Source organism: Mustela nigripes, chromosome 13, assembly GCF_022355385.1.
Source record: "Mustela nigripes isolate SB6536 chromosome 13, MUSNIG.SB6536, whole genome shotgun sequence".
Taxonomy (NCBI): Eukaryota; Metazoa; Chordata; class Mammalia; order Carnivora; family Mustelidae; genus Mustela; species Mustela nigripes.
In genome coordinates, this window is record NC_081569.1 from 92,854,532 (window position 1) to 92,874,037 (window position 19,506).

Consider the following 19,506-nt stretch of genomic DNA (forward strand, 5'->3'; position numbering starts at 1 on the left):
AGTCACGATCTCAGAATTGTGAGTTCCACTCCATGCCAGGCTTCGTGGTCAGCACAGTTTGCTTAAGACTCTCCCTCTGCCTCTGCCCCCACCTCCAGTTTTTCTCTCTCTCTCAAATAAATAAATAAATGTTAAAAAAATAAAAGAAGAAGAATGTTAAGAGTTCTTGGTTGGAAAATTTGTTAATAGTGTATTCCAACCTAATGGATTTACAGGTATACTTATTTCAGATGTCTAAAAGTTGTTCTTAGTTTACCTTTATCAAGACAGTAAATTTAACACTTGTAGTTATAATTTTCATTTATATATATTAATTACTTGATATCTATTTTATGAAATTATAATAATTGTTCAATTAAATATTAGAAGTGAAGAGCTTAGTGCTTATAATACTTATTTTTGTAGATTTATTTATTTGAGAGAGTGTGAGTGTGAGTGACAGGAAGGGGGAGAGGAGAAAAAGACTCCCTGCTGAGCTCAGAGCCCAGTGCAAGGCTCCATCTCCGGACTCTGAGATCATGACCTTGGTCGAAACTAAGAATTGGTTGCTCCACTAACTGAGCCACTCAGGCACCCATATGATATTATTTTATGTATTTATTGAATTTGTTCTTTCTGCAAATAGTTATCATGAGTCTTTCATGTATTAAGTTCTAAGGATACAAAAACATTAACTAATTAAAGATAATTTATAATAATTACACAATAGAGCCATTTATAATCTTGATTTATTAGAATAATTTTTAAGTTAGGGGTAGCTGGGTGGCTCAGATGGTTAAGCATCCCACTTTTGGTTTTGGCTCAGGTCACGAGCTCAGGGTTGTGAGATAGGGCCCCCTCACAGGCTCACTGCTCAGCACAGAATCTGCTTGGGATTCTCTCTCTCCCTCTGCTCCTCTCCCTCTCACACATGCTTGTGCTTGCTCTCTCTCTCTCTCTCTCAAATAAATAAATAAAATGTTTAGAAAAAGAATAAATTTTGTTATAAAAGAAAATCATTTGATTTTGAGTAATCATTTGAGTAATATTGTTTAGAAAATAACATAAAGTAAAGCTCATCTCTTATTTCCTGTGACTTTTTTATTTTCCTTCTTTCTAGGGAGAATGCAGCTATGAATTGGAAATTAAACCTTACTTACAAATGGAAGATATTAGCTCAGTATTTAGTGCTCCCAGGAATGATTATAATCCTCCTGCCAATGGCCCCGTTACTAGTAATAAGAAATCTTCATTTTCAAGGAATATAAATCATAGAAGTTCATACTCAGTGACAGAATCTGATGAAGAATGTGCTGAAATTTTTAAACAAATTCATATCAAACCTGCTAAAATTGCTTCTCTAAAGAAAAAAGCCTCTAAAGAATTTAAAAAAGATCAACCTATTAAAGAAAATAATGATGTTATGGATTCTTTAGATACTGATGGAAGTACTACTGTTGAAAATATTTTTCAGGTAGACCTGCTAAATGATAAAAGGGCATCAGATAAAGAGGAAGTTGCGGTTACCATATGTGCTATCAATGAAGATGTTAGTCAGCCACATGGATTAATAGAATGTCAATTTACAAATAAATCTAGTTCATTCGCTGCAAATTTTTTAGATTCTGGTTATAACAGTTTCACTGATGAGAAATATGTTTCATCTAGCATATTTCTTCCATTTGAAAAAGAGCTTTGTATAGCTAAAACAGATGACCAATTGCATAGTTGCCATTCATTAACAAAAGAGGTACTAGATAATGTAGAGAGATTTTTATCTCATTCTCCTCCACCTCTCAGTGGACTCTCAAATTTGGAATATGAAATTGCTAAGGGTTGTAAACTTGATCATTTCCTACCTTACACTGAATATTTACAAAATGATAAATCTACTTGTTTGATGTCATATTTACCTACAAATTCTCAACAGGATTTGGAATTGAATTCACTGAAATTTATTAATCATTCTTCTGAAAAAAGTTGCTTTTATACTGCAGCCAATGATAAGATTTCTGATGAGCCAAGTTTCTATGACTATGTTGATAAAGTACCTAAAGAAGATAATAAAAATGAAAATTTAGTATCCAGGAATCATACTCAAATAACCATAGCCCCTCCAAAGTATTCAGTTGAAGAAAAAAATTGTGATATAGATAACAATGGCCTCCCAGTATTGCTCACTAAACAGGATGAGAGTTTACCCCTATTCAAAGATGTTAATACAGAGTCTAATGATGTGCGTCTTTTTCCCTCAAACAATAAATATAAATCTTCATGTGTGTCAGACAAAACTGCTTTAAGTGAAGTGACACTGGTCTCTCACTTCTTAATTTCTGATGAACTATTGTTAGATGATAATTCTGAACCCCAAGATCAAATTATCTGTGATAATAATAGTTGGAAATCTCATGAAGATTTGAACAGTGTCCATGAGGAAAAACTGAAGCATGATGAATATGTTTTTGACTGCTCTAAAGATTTATTTTCTGTTACTTTTGATTTAGGATTTTGTAGTCCACATTCTGATGATGAAGTATTAGGACATGCATCAGATACAAATAAGAATAAAATTTTAGATGAGCTTTCTGGAAGGTGTTTAGATATTAAGGAGACCAATGATGCAAATTATGTTTCAAATCAAGCAATAATACCACAAGATCCTGTTGCTAGTTCTATGGGTAGAACTATTACTATCCCATCAAGTGAAGATAAGTGGAAACCAAGTTTTGCACATTTTTCACGGAGTACAGCAAAAAATAAAGAATTTCTGTCTCCTGGTTATTGTCAATTTTCTTTGCCAGTAGGAGAAAAAGTTATGAGTACGCCACTTTCTGAATCAAACACCTTGAACTTATTTTCTAAGAGGAAAGAAATGCCTTGGACACCAGATTCTCATCTACAGAGTTTCAAAGAAACATTTAATTCAACTTTTGTTGATTCAGGACTTTCTGTAGAAAAGGCTAAAAGCAGGGAAAAAATCAGTCTTTGTCAATCCTGTCATCCTGCTGAAGGTAAGATTCGATCTTAATAAAACACATAAATCTTTCTGGAATAATTACTCTAGATAAGCTTCTGTAATTTTTCAAAATGTAATTTCTCGGTTTTTGATGTATTGAATTAGATAATTTATGTATTTCTTAAGTTGGTGCTTACTGATAAAAGATTTATCTCCAGGGTCGCCTGGGTGGCTCAGTGGGTTAAAGCCTCTACCTTCGGCTCAGGTCACGATCCCAGGGTTCTGGGATCGAGCCCCGTATCCCACTCTCTACTCAGCAGGGAGCCTGCTTCCTCCTCCTCTCTCTCTCTCTGCCTGCTTCTCTGCCTACTTGTGATCTCTGTCTGTCAAATAAATAAATAAAATCTTAAAAAAAAAAAGATTTATCTCCATATATTTATGGCATGCATGCCATGGGAAAATAATTACGCTAGATACTGTGATAGACTCAACTCTAGTTTATGTATAGATTATTATAGCAGGCCATTTATGAACTTTTTTCCTTTTAGTTGAGGAAAAAGAGTAGTTGTAGGATAAAATGATTTTGCTCTATAAATCTTCATGATGCTATTCTCTTTGGGATTTGGCCTTGGCCCTTGACTGTAAAACCCAGATCATTGTATGACATGTACATTTGAAAAGATACCAGTAAGATATGAAAATAACTACCAAGTAAAAAGGTAGTGGATGTTAAGGAGGTTCAGAAGATGACAGAATTTTGAACTGGATTAGATTAGAAATGTAGATTTTGTTTTTAACATAGATTTTAATTTTGGCTCTTCAGGAATATTTACAATTTGAATATGTTGAAAATAGAGAATTTGGTTGTTATAAAATGCAAACAAAGAGGGAAAGGGGAGGTATGAGATTTAGAAGAAATAGTATAGAGTAGAAGATTTACATAGAAAAACAGTTGGGGCAAAAAAAAAAAAACTGTTGAAAGACAAGACTATATGAAGGATTGAGGCAAGACCACAGAAGTTCCAAAGGAATCTCTGGATTTCTGTGATCTAATTCTACACAGTTACAGAAACTGTGTTACAGAAAAACTAGAAAATATAACACTAGAGTTTGGTGTTAAAATGACTAAAGTATTCTTCAAGTACTGTGATAGACTCAACTCTAATTTATGTATAGATTATTATAGCAGGCCTTTATGAACTTTTTTCCTTTTAGTTGAGGAAAAAGAGTAGTTGTAGGATAAAATGATTTTGCTCTATAAATCTTCATGATGCTATTCTCTTTGGGATCAAAGGCATGATTTATGAATATTTTATTTAAGATAAAGCTTCTTGAAAGTAAGTGGAAATATGTTTATTTCTAAAATTTGGATATAGTCTGACATATATATTTTTACTAAGTTTATGTTACCTGTGGTCCTCCAGTATTTGCTTGAACATCCTTATATTAAGTCTGTTAGTGGTCGAGATCATTTTTCTATCTTTGTGTCAGATTTGCATTAAACCTTCTAGCATTATACTTAACTACTAACTATGGGCAATGTAATTCGTAAATGCATAATGATTTATTAAGGAATATGTAGTATTTTTGAGGGTAGTTGATATACATTGTTACATTAATTTCAGATATAGAATATAATGACATCACATCTCCAGGCGACCCTGGAGATAAATCTTTTATCAGTAAGCACCAACTTAAGAAATTATTTATTGCTGTGTAAAAAGCTACTCCCCCAAATTTAGTGTAGTTACATCTGTCACCATACAACTCTGTTTACTATAGCATTGACTGTATTACCAAAGCTGTAGTTTTTATTCCCATGACTTATTCATAGTTAGTATTTTTTACTTCCCCTAATTAGAGGATTTAAGATCATTTACCATGTTATATGTATACTATAATAGCAGTTCATTAGAGCACCACTAAAGCAGTTGAAAGGAAAAACCTCCTGAAATGAGTAGGTTGCTATATCTGAGCCTTCCATTTAGCTCTAACTTCCTTAGAAGGTAATTAAAAATAAAACTGGTCAATTATACAGTGCCCATCTGTAAAAAGGATTTATTTAAGTTTATTTGTCTGGGTAGTTTTTATGTTTGTTTTTTGTTTTTTTTTTTTGGCACAAAGTATGAGGAGAAGTTGATTGAATTTGTATTAATTATTTATTGCTGTGTAAAAAGCTACTCCCCCAAATTTAGTGGCTTAAAATAACATTTATTTGTAGTTAGGAATTGAACAGTTGCTTAACTGAATAATTGTGGGTTGAGGATTTCTCATCAGGTTATAGGCAAGATTTCACCTGGGGTTGCAACAGTCATCTGAAGATTTGACTGGGCATGGAAAATCTGCTTCTAGGATGGCTTGTTCAAAAGTGAGGTGGTGATGGGAAGAGGAGGCACACAGGAATCTCTGTCTATAGTAATTGTAAAATGCAGTAGAGCTGAGATGGGAAGTTCCTTGATGAGGACTCAACACCTGGAAATAACTCTCCATGGGTCTCGGCTTCATCCTTTGGATGCTTGACCCTTTTTCATAACCTGTAGAAGAATTTCCTCAGCCATTTCCATTTAGTAAAAATTGGGGATTTTTATTTTATGGGGATTTTTAAAGGCCTCTTTTTATTTTATATTGTCTTTGCCCCTTTCTGTTGTTGTAGCTGGCTGTGTTTCTTCCCATATAATTCTCATATATCTTTGTGGATCTCTTGTGAATCTTATTGGGGTTCATTGCATTAGATACTAGTAATGCTCACAAATCCTTTGGAGGCAACTCCTTCACTACTTTTTTGCTTCTGCTAAAATGTCTGCAGATAATCTTCTTGGAAGTCCTGTTTAAAAGGATCTGTGGGGCACCTGGCTGGCCCAGTCGTTGGGCGTCTGCCTTTGGTTCAGGTCATGATCCTGGCGTCCTGGGATCAAACCCCACATTGGGCTCCCTCTCTCACTCCCCCTGCTTGTGTTCCTTCCCTCACTGTCACTCTCTCTGTCAAATAAATAAATAAAAATCTTTAAAAAAAAAAAAAAAAGAGCATCTGTGAAAGACATCCTTAGACTATTCAGAGGGCCTTTTATTTGACTGCATAGTACTTTGAGGCACCATCTTTGATCTTTGGTCTTAAAGCAGTTACAGTTTCACCTTTAGCTTCACCTGGACAGTAGTTTCCTGGCAGTCCTCTAGATTAGATCTTTGCTTGGAAGATTTCTTAATTTAGTGTTGTTTGCCAACTAGAGAAGCTGGGAATTTCCAAAACTAATAAGTCTCAACTGTTCATGTTTAATAGTCCTTTCTTTAGGACTCACTCTAGGGTTGCTTCTTATATCCTTACAATACAACATTTGGCTTCCTCCAAAGTGAGTGATGCAAGGCAGAGAACAAGGATGAGACCTCATGAACTTTAATGACCTAGACTCTGAAGTAACTCCCCCTTCATTTCCATTATATTCTTTTGTTAGAAGCAAGTGACTAAGTCTGGCCCTTACTTAATAGGAGAGGGATTACGATCCAGCTTCTGAAGGCAGGCGTATAAAAGAATTAATTAACATATCTTGAAATAACCACAGGGCTCTTACAGAAGGTTTCCTAGAAACATGGAACGGTGTCTGAATCTGAATTTCATGAAAGTGCAGAAATCGAGCTTTAAGTACATGAAAATTTGAAATATTTTATTTTACACATCAGATGTTTGTTTTTAGCATTCTTTCCACCCTCCTGAACGTGATCTAGTCACAACATTTTGGTGAATATCTTACCAACTTTTATTTCATGCTTGTGTACAAACACATGTATGTTGACATATGTACATAAATATATAAATAAGAATCTCTTCAAATATTGTTTTGTAGCCTACGTTTTCATGCTTTAACTCCTTTAAAATGAAAATAAGACACAAAGCAGAGAGCAAGAGTTGAATTCTGGGCCCTTTGACTAATAAAATCAGACTGCACTCGCAGCCTCATTTCGGTTATTAATTTGTCATATTGAATCTGAGTCAAAAATGTGGTTATTAGCAAAATTCCCTCACTCCTTAATTTCCTCACTGGCACTGTTTTATTTTTCTCTCTCATGCTGATTTTTTGTCCAAGCTTCTGAAAAACTCTTCTTAAATAATGTACCCATTGATAAAATAGTAGTGAGTAGATAAATCTATTGACCAGATTCATTTTTTTTAATAAATTATAGGTGAACAATTAACAAGCAGTGAAAGTGAAGATGATGAAATTTTCCGAAGAAAAAGTAAAAGAACAAAAGGAAATGTTTTAGAATCCCCTGAGGTGAGTCATTTAGAATCTCCTGAGGTGAGTGATGTAATAATCACAATAATGTGATCTTGTAAATGCTTTTTTCTCCCTTAAGTCTTTCTTTTATAACCTTTTATCTAATTATCTACTTTATCTAGGATCAGAAAAACAATGAAGTTGATTCCCCACTACATGCTGTAAAAAAGCGCAGGTTTCCTCCAAACAGAGTAAGTAGGTAATAGATAATGTAGAGTGATTAAAGTTCCTTTGGAGTAATTATTAAAAGAAAAATACATGTATAGGTGAATGTAGATAAGATTGATCTAATAGGTATATAGTTAACACAAAAATATATAGTAAATCTTATGTGATTGGAATTTCTTTTTCAAATATACTTCTTTAAAAGCAATTTTATTCAGTATGCTTCAGCAGTTCCCTTAATACCTATCTACTCTATGTCTACTGTGTAAGATGCTGGGGGACACTACTATAAATATTATATCCTGGTACTGTCTTAAGTCCCCTAAAATCTAATAGGAAAGAGATAAGTAAACAGATAATTTCAATATAAATTTTTATAAGTTAAGTGATAAAAAATGATCAGCCCTTATCCTAGTCCTTGGGAGTTCTGGAGAGTTTCTTGAAGATTATAAATACCTTAGCTAATTCTTAAAGCATATTTGGCGGTGAGGCAAGGAAAAGCATTGCCAACAGAGCAAGCAGCTTAAAGAATGACACAAAATGGGGATACAGCATCTTTATTATTAGATGGTAAATACAAAGAGTGCCAGGAAGTAAAGTTGGGAAAAAATGAGGGTGTTTCTGAAGCCCTTATTCTTTCATTTGCTTCCTGAAAAAGGAAAGGAAGGAGTTCAAGATGAGTTTCTGTTTCTTGGCTAGGGCTGTTTGGACATGTGTCACAAATTCGGAGACAATAAAAAGGGGATAGATTCAGTGTTGAATATGTTTGAGTTTGAGGATTTTGTAGAATAGTGAATGAAATGACAATATCTGGCACGCATTGGTGACTATTTGAATCTGAAGTTTGAGTAGGCTAATGATGTTCATTTGTTATCAGCTGTAAGCTGAGAAGTGTAGAAAATGTTGGGATTAGGAAATCCTGTTTTTTTTTTTTTTAATTCTCTATTGTGCTCTAGGATAAAGTGCAAAATTAATAAAACATGTAATCAACTCATATTCCCTTTGTTTACTCCTATAGTACTTCACTAGAAAAATTGCTGTAACTTGCTACCTTAACTAGAATGTCTGATTGACTCATGGTAAATGAATTAGAATACTGATAATGCTGATGATCAGTCTGTTTTAAAGTGAAATTATTCCTGGTACTTGAAATTATTTTGGTGAACTTCTTTTATTCTTTTGTTTGATTTTATATTATTTGTAAGAGATAAAGTAGTAGGCTTCATTGTTAAAATTTATTATGATTTTATTGGTTTCTTGGTTTGAAAGGACTCCTATATGTTTTGACTGATTTGATAGGTTATATTTATAGGCTTAAATAATTTTTGTAAAGACCTTTAGGATCTTCTGGAGGAGATAGTTAAACTGAAACTACAAGTTGTCATCAAATAAATTTGATGTAATACTAAATTGGATGAATACTGTGCTAGTATAACTATATTACCTAATTTAGTGTTTTAGTACTTAGTATCACCTAACTTTTAAATTTTAAGATTTCATTTATTAATTTGAGAGAGTGAGAGGGCAAGAGAGAGTGCGCACATGAGTGGGGGTGGGGGATTGGGCAGAGGGAGAGGAAGAAGCAAGCCTGACCTGGGCTTGATCCCAGGATCCTGAAATCATGACCTGAGCTGAAGGCAGATGCTTAACTGACTGAGCCACCCAGGCACCAGTGACTTTTACATTCCTAAGGATTATATATTTTTAACATGGCTCTGAGTTGTGGGAATATTTTATTTTTCTAACAAAAAAAGGTCAAATGTTAGGTCAACTATTTAAAAAGAAAAAATTGGGGCACCTGGGTGGCTCAGTGGGTTAAAGCCACTGCCTTCTGCTCAGGTCATGATTCCAGGGTCTTGGGATCGAGCCCTGCATCAGGCTCTCTGCTCAGTGGGGAGCCTCTTTCCCTTCCTCTCTCTCTGTTTGCCTCTCTGCCTACTTGTGATCTCTGTCAAATAAACAAAATCTTAAAAAAAAAAAAATTTTTAAAAATTGAAAATAAAACTAATAACCCATGAGAACTACATAAAATGAGATTTGATTATATTTTCTTATGCAAGAATTTTATTGAATTATTATAGTTAGAATTATCATCTAGTGATGAAAGTGAGAATTTTCACAAACAACATCCACAATTAGAAGACTTCAGGGGTTATAACAGGACTGCAAAAAGGGGCATCAAAGTCCAAAAGAAACAGAGTTACCTTAAGGTAAACTTTTTTCACTTTCGTATATATATATATTTATTTGTTTGTTTGTTTATATATTTATACTTACTATTATGTTATATATTTATATATATAATTTATGGATAGAAGATTTTATGTAGGAATAGATTTCTCACTATAATTTCTTCATAGGAAAAAAGTAGAAAATTAAAACTATTTTGACCCTGTTTTACTGGAATTAAAATCTCAAGCTTTGACAGTTTTTTTTCTTTCTTGTTTTGAAACTATCTTTTAGTATTCTGTTATTTTAAATGACTAAATGAAGAAACTTCAGTGTATTGAAAATTTAAGACTCAAATTAAAAAAATACAGAGACAGAAATCTTGAGTTTTAGAATATTTGCTTTCACAGTCATTACTTCATTTTTTTAAGTCTCTATGCAATACTCAAATCCTTAGAAATAATTCTTTACCACCTTTTTTTTCTGAATATCTTTTTTTGTGGTGCAGTAGTTTTCCTGGCAAAATTAATTAACCGGAAGACCTGGAAGACTTTATGCTTATTAAGAAACATTCAGCAAACTAATGTGCTGACTTGTGCTGTATTTTGCTTATAATAGAATTATCAGAAATTTTAAATATATGTGCTACTTTGTCATTTCTTCTTGCAGTTTTCTTTTTCTTTTTTGTCTTAAAAGCATTGCCAAAAAATCCATTTTATAGAACTATTTCCAATTATTTAAGAAAATAAATGATTTCCTTGAGGGTATCTCCATGTTTTCTAATTTGTCACAGCTTGCAGCTAAGAAGTTTTTAGATTACGAAGCAGAGCTCTCCGAACAAGAGGCAGAGTATGTTTCATCAGATGAAAATGATGAGTCAGAAAATGAACAAGACTCCTCATTACATGACTTCTTAAATGATGAAACTCAACTTTCACAGGCTATAAATGGTAAATGATATAATGATACTTTTTCTATTAATTTTCAGTGATTTTAATGTGGTTATATTTAAATATTTTAGTCCGTTTTTAAAGAACTTTAAAAGGAAGTAAATTTGGTATGTGTGAAATATTTGGTCACTTTCATTCAAATTCTATACTATTTGCTATTTTTTTAGACTTGGTTATTTATAGTCTGCTAATTTGATCATTTCTCACCAGAATGATTGGCTGGTGCAGTGTCAGATTTTCGTTTAACAAGTATTTAGTGACTGCTGTGTGCTGGTAAGGTTTTGAGAAAGCTGTATCAGTAAACAAAGGGGACAAAAACCTCTGCCCTTATGAAGCTAACATGTGAATGGAAAGAGACAAAGAATACACATAATAACTAAATTATTTAGTATGTTATAAGGTGAGCAATTTACAGAAAAATAAAAGAATGAGATGAGGATTTGGAGTGACAGGGGTTGGGAGTATTATTAATAGACAAGCAGTAATTTTAAATAAGGTAATTAGGGGCAGGTCTTACTGAGAAGGTGACATTTGATCAAAGACTAGAAGGAGATGAGGACTTGAACAACGCTGATTGTTAATAGCAGGTGGTACACAAACCTAAATTTGTTAAATTTGCCAAGTAAGAGAGATCTACTTTTGGAAAATGATGTCTCCAAACAATGCCTGAGCAGATCTTATATATAATACATTAATTGCAGATGATTCATATTGGCTATAATAGAAATAGGAAAGATTCTGGTGGGGTTCTAAGGGTTTTAATCTTTCACAGATCTTGCCATTTATTCTGCTCTTGTACTCTCTGTCATGATTTAAGACAATGAATTTTCCCAAGCAGTACTTTAAAGAAAAAGGGTCTTAGAGACTAAGTTCTCAGTACTATGTCCTTGATACTGATGTGACTTCAGAATAAGGGTTCCTAGTGTTACGCTCTTAATGTTCATTAACAGAGTGGCTTTTTTAAAAAAAGACTTTATTTATTTGACAGAGAGAGAGAGATCACAAGTCGGTAGAGAGGCAGGCAGAGAGAGGGGGAAGCAGGCTCCCCGCTGAGCAGAGAGCCCGATGCGGGGCTTGATTCCAGGACCCTGGGATCATGATGTGAGCCAAAGGCAGAGACTTAACCCACTGAACCACCCAGGCACCCCCAGAGTGGCTTTTGGAGGTTTACAGTATAATCTGGTGGGGAATGTTGATGCAAAGACAACAACCAGTAGACAGGTACTGCGGCAGGAGTGTGTCTAGCATATTCCAGGAACAGCACTATGACTGGAATTGAACGATGGAGAAGCGGAGTGGTAGGAAGTGATATCAGAGAATTAATGAGTAGGCATCTCCTGGTCTGACTTGCTGCAGTAGTATCGCTCTAGCTTTGGTGAGAATGGCCTATAGGGGAGCAAAGGTGGGAGAAGAGACCATTTAGAAGGTTATTGCAGTAATCTAAGGAATGCTAGTGGTGTTAACCAAAGTGGTAGCAGTGTGAGGGTGTGAAAGATTGGATTTGGGATATGTGCAGCTGACAGGATGTTCTGATGGATTTGAGAAAAAAAAGAAGAGTCAGTGGGTTTGAGCAACAGGAAGGACATAGTCGTTGTTGTCTGATATTGGGCAGGCTGCATGTAGAGCCCTTAGGATGGAGGGTACGGAGATCAGCAACTCCATTTTATTTTTACAATTTTAAAAAAGTTTTTATTTTTTATTTTTATTTTTTTACTAATCTTTACACCCAGTGTAGGGCTCAAATTCATGACCCTAAGATCAAGAGTGGTGTGCTCTTCTGACAGAGCCAACCAGGCACCCCTGAAACTCCATTTCAGACATAGTGCATTTGAAATAATGTAGGGTTTTAGAGGGTTTTTTTTTTGTTGTTTTTTCATTTATATGATATTTGGGAAAAGGTAAAATTATAGGGACAGCAAATAGTTTATTGTTTCTTATAACGATACATTTGTCAAGACAGAACTGTACCATAAAGGAAGATAAATTTTACTGTATGTACATTAGACCAAAAAAAAAAAATCTATGAAGCAAACAAACAGAATTCTCTGAAAGCTCCTGATTCTGGGTTCTTCCAAGAAACTAGAAGTAAGAGTCTCACTAAGTTTATAGGAATTAAGCATGAGTAAGAAGTGAATAGGTAATTAGGAGGGTACCTAGTAGTTGATAGCTATAGTATGGAATGGAGATAAAGGAAATGTAATTCAAAGAAAAAATTATAAAAATTATACATCTGGTTCTGAGCCCTATTAAATTATCAATTTTATCTCTGAAAAGAACCTGTTAATCACTTCAAAAAATGTAAGGGAAAATGGGAGACAAAAGTAAAATTGCTTTCTGATTATAACCTTAAAAAGAAGGCAAACATCAATAAAAACTTAATGTGTTTCCCAGTTTTTGCTTGACTGACAATTATGAAACATACTTACCATTAGTTATGCCTTTTGATGTTTTTAAGCATATGCTTTCTTTCTTGCCTGAATTTCTTGTGTTTCATTCAGTATTTTCTATATATCAAATATGGTCCTAAAGTTATTCATATACATTTATTTTTTCATGAAAAGGCATCTTAAAAACTCATTTTCAGAGGAGAAAGATAGCTAAGGCAGAGAGCTTAAATAAATTGTCACAATCATCCAACCACATAGCCTGATTTCAAAGGCAAAACTAACTTTTTTAATAATTGTTTTTAGACTTGTTTCAGTACATATTAAATATTTTTTGTGTAAAATAATTCCACAGGGCTTGAATTATTAAATCTAGAATAGGTCAAAACTAAATACTTCACTAGTTTTCATTTAATTAATTTTGCTACTTGAGGGACGTCTGGGTGGCTCTGTTGATTAAACGTCTGGCTTCAGCTCAAGTCATGATCCAAGGGTCTTGGGTTTGAGTCCCACATTGGGCTCCCTGCTCAGTGGGAAGCCTGCTTCTCCCTCTGTCGACTGTTCCCCATGCTTGTGCTCTTTCTCTGACAAATAAATAAATAAAATCTTTGAAAAATAGATAAACAATGTTGCTGCTTGAAATTCTTATTTTTACACAGATTCTGAAATGAGAGCTATTTACATGAAATCTTTGCGCAGTCCATTGATGAGCAATCAGTATAAAATGGTCCATAAGAAACATAACAACATAAATATTTTCTCACAGGTATGAACTATAGAAATATAGCGGAGAGTTTCCTGATGAAATGTTGAAATATATTCCTGTTAATTAAGCCTCCATTGTTTCTAAAACTGGACTGTTAGATCTATTTGAGATAATTTCTGCCCTGATTCAGGAAGGAAGGTGGAAGAAATGTATTCTCAGAATGCCTTTTTTCCTAATTTGGTCAAATTATTCTTATCTTCAATTTGAGCCCATTAGAATTCACTATTGTTTTCCAATTAAAAGAATGTTTAAAAGAAGTGACTAGAAGTTCATCATAACTGTTAACAATTTTTAAGTCTTACATGTTCTCTTATTTCTCTTGAAAATTATTTTTTTACAAAGGGGTTAATTATAGATTATTTTTCATTTATGGACAAATTTTCACACTAGTCTTCTTTGTTTACAAATTGCCAATATTCAGCCTGGTAATATGGTCATTCATATCTCTATACTTCCATTGTGTTCGTTATGTAGCACTTATCCACAATATTTATAAATTACTGTTTATTTTTCTGGCTATCTACCTAGTATAAATTTCTAGAGGGTAAATTATTCTTTTTTTTAATCTCAGTCTTCCCATTTTCTTCCATAAAGAATATAGTCAGGATATATTTGTTGAGTGCAAGTGACTGGATTGATAAAGTGAAATATTCATAAAGATTTCATGTACTTAAAAGAATATGTTAAATACATACTGATTTTATGAAAGAAATTTATAATGTGCTAATTGATATATTTACTATAGATTCCTGAGCAAGATGAAACCTACTTAGAAGATAGTTTTTGTGTTGATGAAGATGAGTCTTACAAAAGCCAATCAAGTGAAGAAGAAGTGTGTGTTGATTTCAACATAATAACTGAAGATTGCTTTGCAAGTGGGAGTAAAAAATATAAAACCCGACGTGCAGTAAAGCTAAAACAAATGGAGATGAGACAGAATTGTGCACGTTCAAAAAAGAAATTATCCAGAATTATTTTACCAGATGATTCAAGTGAGGAGGAAAACACTGTAAATGATAACAGAGAATCCAGTATTGTGTTTAACCCAAGCACTGTTAATAAGAGCAACCAGCAGGACCATTGTTTGAATATAGTGTGTTTTGGGTCTTCATTGCAGTCCAAGGACCGTTGTGCCCCAGTTGTTAATCAGTCACCACAGCAGAGACAACAGACACCACTTCATTTAAAGGATGAAGTTTCTGACTTCAAACCGCAGAGCTGTAATAAAATTGAACCTACCTCATCGTCATTCTCTTCTGTTGATTCACAGAAAGACTGTAGAAAATTTCCAATTCATTTAAAGGTATGGATCAAATTAGAGAAAAAAACCTTCATATGTTTACCAAAAGAGATTTTTTGCTGTTTTCCTTTTTTTCCTAAGTCTATTCTTTTTTTTTTTTTTTTTTTTCTTTGAAGTAATCTTCATACCCAACGTGGGGCTTGAATTCACAAACCCAACATCTAGAGTCCCATGCTCTTCCAACTGTGCTAGCCAGTTTCCCCTGTTGTTTTGCTTTTTTGTGTGTTTTGTGTTAAGTAAGTCAAAATTAGCAAGTGGCGAATTCTTTTTTTTTTTTTTTTAAGATTTTATTTTTGAGAGAGAGAGAGAGAGCATATGTAGGCAGAGTGGCAGGCAGAGGGAGAGGGAGAAGCGGACTCCCTGCTAAGTAGGGAGCCTGATGAGGAACTCAATCCCAGGACCCTGGGATCATGACCTGCGCGAAAGACAGATGCTTAATCCACTGAGCCACCCAGGTGCCTCAGTGGTGAAATTCTTCAAACAAAATAGTACACTAAATTTATTGATAATTCATATAGGGATGTTTATGTTTTAGTATTTTTAAGTATGATAATCGTTTTCTTAATAAAACTCTATAAAGAAGCTTGATAGTTTTACAGAAAGGATGTAGGAAATGGGCTGCTTGCAAAATAAAATTAGCAGGAGTTACATGCTCAGAACTAGTTCCCCACAGATTAACTTTCTTCTCCGTTTCAGATATGTAACTTTACTGGGGAGAGAAGTTTAGGAACCACTACCTGATTTCCTTCCTTTAAAATTTTCTCTTTTTAGAATGGCCAGATAGTCCAGTTTCCAACTTCTCCCTGTCTTTTATTATTGCTGAAATAATCCCTAAAGCAACTTATAGTTTTTAAGTTTATATATTTTTGTTAAAATAGGGGTTAAAGGTTTTGGTAATAGGAATCCCTTAACTGTACATAACTGAGTTCTTTCCTTGATTGTTATCTTGGAGAGAGACCTAGACCTAAACTTCTATTTCTCTAAATACCTTATTCCGAGTGTTTTAGGCCATTCGGCCTTAGCAACATGCTCTAGTATCAACACTGTAGCTCTTAATTTGATGTTTTCAACTTTTTGTTTTTAGAGGTTTATTTATTTATTTTAGAGAGAGAGAAGAGGTGGAGAGGAAGAGGGAAAGGGGCAATCTTGGGCTCCATGCCCAGTGGAATCCAACACAGGGCTCAATCCTACAACCCCAAGATCATTACCTGACCTGAAGAGTAAGAGGCTTAACCAACGGAGCCACCCAGGCATCTGGATGTTTCCAATTTTAAACTTTCCCCAGGCTTTTTTGCACAAAGTTATTTCTTCAAGGCATAATTAGAATAAAGGTGACTAGATTAAGTCTTGTAATAGAACTCGAGGCTAATTAATTTCTCTGAGCCTCAGTATCTTTAGCTATAGTATAAAGATAATAATCCCAAGGGTCAAAGTACATAGTAAGCCCCTGGGTTTAAGATGGTTCAACTTTATTTTTTGACATTATGATGGGTGTGAAAACAATATGCATTATGTAGAAACCCTACTTAAGATTTTGAATTTTTTATCTTGTCCTGGGCCAGCAACCTATAGTTTGATACTCTGAGGTCATGTTGGCAGCTGCAGCTTCCAGTCAGCTACACAATTGTGAGTGTGAACCACTAATACACTTGTAACTCTCTCTACCCATACAGCCATCCTGTTTTACACATTTAGTACAGTATTCAATAAATTACAAGAGATATTCAACACTTTTATTGTAAAATAGGCTTTAAATCAGATGGGTTTTTCCCAGCATTGGCCAATGTATGTATGCTGAGCAATTTTAAAGTATAAGGTAAGCTATGATGTTCAGTAGGTTAGGTGCATTAAATGCATTTGCTACTTAACAATCTTTTCAATTTATGATGGATTTATTGAGAGGTAATCCTATCTCATACTTGAGAAAGATCTGTATATGCACAATCCTTTGGAAATTAGAAGCACTAACTACATTTCTACATTGGCATGCTCTAAAAAATGGATACATCTAGTAATACTTTGAGGACTGAAAAAGGACGAATAGATTTTTTATAGAAAGGTATTTTCAATTTTCTTCTGTTACTTATACTCCATTTCAACGTAGTATGATTATTCTCACTTGAAGTAGGAGGGGTGAGAACATGAGGTACATTTTTGTTGATGGTGGATTTTGCCTTGGGAAGAGGTAACTTTTTTATACAGTCTCAATTTTTTTCTTTACAGTTTCTGAACTTCAGTGTTATGTTTAGGAAACAGTTTTCTACTTCAAAATAACTAAGTATTCTAAATATTCTCTTTTGTTTCTTTAATGCAGTTTTTTTTTTAATTGAATACTGAATTATTTTGAAGATTATTTTTGAGTGATTAGGACTTCCATCTTTAGTTTAGGGTGTGGAAAACTGGAAAGAACATTGTTCCCTTCCTAGTCACAGCAGCAACAAAAAGCCAGATAATCCACAGAATCACGGTTTTACTTGAAACTATTGTGGAGCTGAGGTTGTAGATGAGCCTTATTTCTAAGGAAAGACAAGTGCTTCCATTGAGAGACTAGTTGATTTGGCACAGTTACTGCCAAAGTTACTGGGTACTGTATATTTTGGTAAGAAGACTAAGCTAAAACTTTAATAAATTGCAGAAGGCAATAAACTAGCATGAAAATTTAGAACCACTGGGAATTACACACAGAGAGGAATTCATAACTCCTCATGGGCTAGTCTTCATAGACTCAATCAGGTGTTCACAGGAAAGACAGAATCAGAAAAAGCCTCCTTTGCTAATGCCAGGCCTTTGGGAAGGTGACTTGCAGTTACTATAGAAAAGGCAGCAAACCCCATCTGTTTCCTTTCTCCCCTATTTCTCCTATAGAACAAAAAGCTGCTGGGGATGAGTAGCAGACCTTATAGCTATACCTCAGAGCCTAGGTGAAAGACCCTTTGCAGATGGAAGAAGGCAAAAAGAAAAAACATTCTATACCTGAGACAGAAGCGTGAAAACATCTTGGGCCTAGAGAATTAGAGATCTTCAACCACTGGGAGGAAGGAGGGCAGGATCACTGAGCAGATCCTATTTCTGAGACTGAGGGACAAAAGTCCAGCTCAGGCTGAAGCAGGAAAGAAGGAAAGAAGAATTTCCCTCCCTCCCCCACCACCACTTGCCCTGCTGCCGCCATGCCACCTCATGTGTCCAACATTCTCTCCAAGCAGGCTAGCAAGCACTAAGTAACAAAAACAATCAACTGCTGACAGGGACAAGGTAGTATAAAGAGAGAACATCACTGAGGTGCAGGCTCACGGAGAAGATCTAAAGCTGAGAGAACATTTCAAAAAATCATCGGCAGAACCCTGTCCCCATCCTAAATACAAAGTAACACTATGGGAGTTTAAAGTCTCTAGGCTAATCATAGCAATAAGAAAACCGGGATGCCTGGGTGGTTCAGTCAGTTAAGCATCTGCTTCATCTCCAGTCATGATCACAAGATCCTGGGACTGAGTCCCACATCAGGCCCCTTCCACAGCAGGGAGTCTGCTCCCTTTGCCTGCCACTCCCTGCTTGTATGTGCGTGCTTTCTTTCTGACACATAAGATCTTTAAAGACAAAACAAAACCCTAAACTCAACTTTTGACTAGATTGGTTAAACACCACACACTAAAGGCCTAGTCCCCACCCCCCCCAAGAAAAGCATAGCTGTTTCTAGAATTACTACTACCTTACACAAGATGTCTGGCTTTCACCCAAAAGTTACAAGATATATAGAAGAAGAAAACATTCCCAAGAACTTTCAGGTATGACTCAGATGTTGGAAATACCAGATAAGTATTTTAAGATAATCTTGATTAATATATTAAAGGTTCTAGTGGAAAAGTAAAACAAACATGCATGAAGAGAAAGAGACCATCATTCCAGAAATGGAAAATATAAAAAACAAGAAAGTGGAAATGCTAGAAATGGAAAGCATACTAAGAGTGATGAAGAATATCTTTAATGAGCCCATCAGTAGATGCAACACAATCATGGAACGAGAACAAACTTAAAGCTTGGTCAATAGAAATTACCCAATATGAAACACAAAGGGTGAATAAAAAAACCCCAGCATGGAGCATCCAAGAGCTCTGGGACTGTGTCCAACAATCTCAGATACACATAATTGGAATTAAGGAGAAGAGAGAATAGGTTAGAAGATCTATTTGTACAGGCAATGACTGAGAATTTTCCAAAATTAATTGGCAAACAAATATCTGAGTCTCTATTTTCACTTCTTTTTGGTATATACCTAGGAGTAGAATTACTGGGTCATACAGTAATTCTGTGTTGGTTTTTTTTTTTTTTTTTTTTAAGATTTTATTTATTTTTTTGACAGACAAAGATCACAAATAGGCAGAAAGGCAGGCTCCATGCTGAGCAGAGAGCCCAATGTGGGGCTTGATCCCAGGACCCTGGGATCATGACCTGAGCTGAAGGCAGGAGCTCAACCCACTGAGCCACCCAGGCGCCCCTTGTGTTTAACTTTTAAGGAACCTCCAAACTGTTTTCCACAGTGGCCAAACTATTTTACATTCCCACCAGCAA

General features: G+C 34.8%; 1 protein-coding gene across 1 annotated transcript in view; it reads left to right on the forward strand.

Annotated features, from left to right (window-relative positions):
- FANCM (FA complementation group M) overlaps positions 1-19,506 on the forward strand; it is a 63,159-nt gene that overhangs the window by 39,341 nt on the left and 4,312 nt on the right. Inside the window, exons 14-20 of the mRNA XM_059373140.1 lie at positions 1,100-2,990; positions 7,112-7,203; positions 7,329-7,397; positions 9,453-9,581; positions 10,334-10,490; positions 13,534-13,640; positions 14,386-14,943. Of these exons, the coding sequence (XP_059229123.1) occupies positions 1,100-2,990; positions 7,112-7,203; positions 7,329-7,397; positions 9,453-9,581; positions 10,334-10,490; positions 13,534-13,640; positions 14,386-14,943 (3,003 nt within the window). The remainder of the gene's footprint in view (positions 1-1,099; positions 2,991-7,111; positions 7,204-7,328; positions 7,398-9,452; positions 9,582-10,333; positions 10,491-13,533; positions 13,641-14,385; positions 14,944-19,506) is intronic.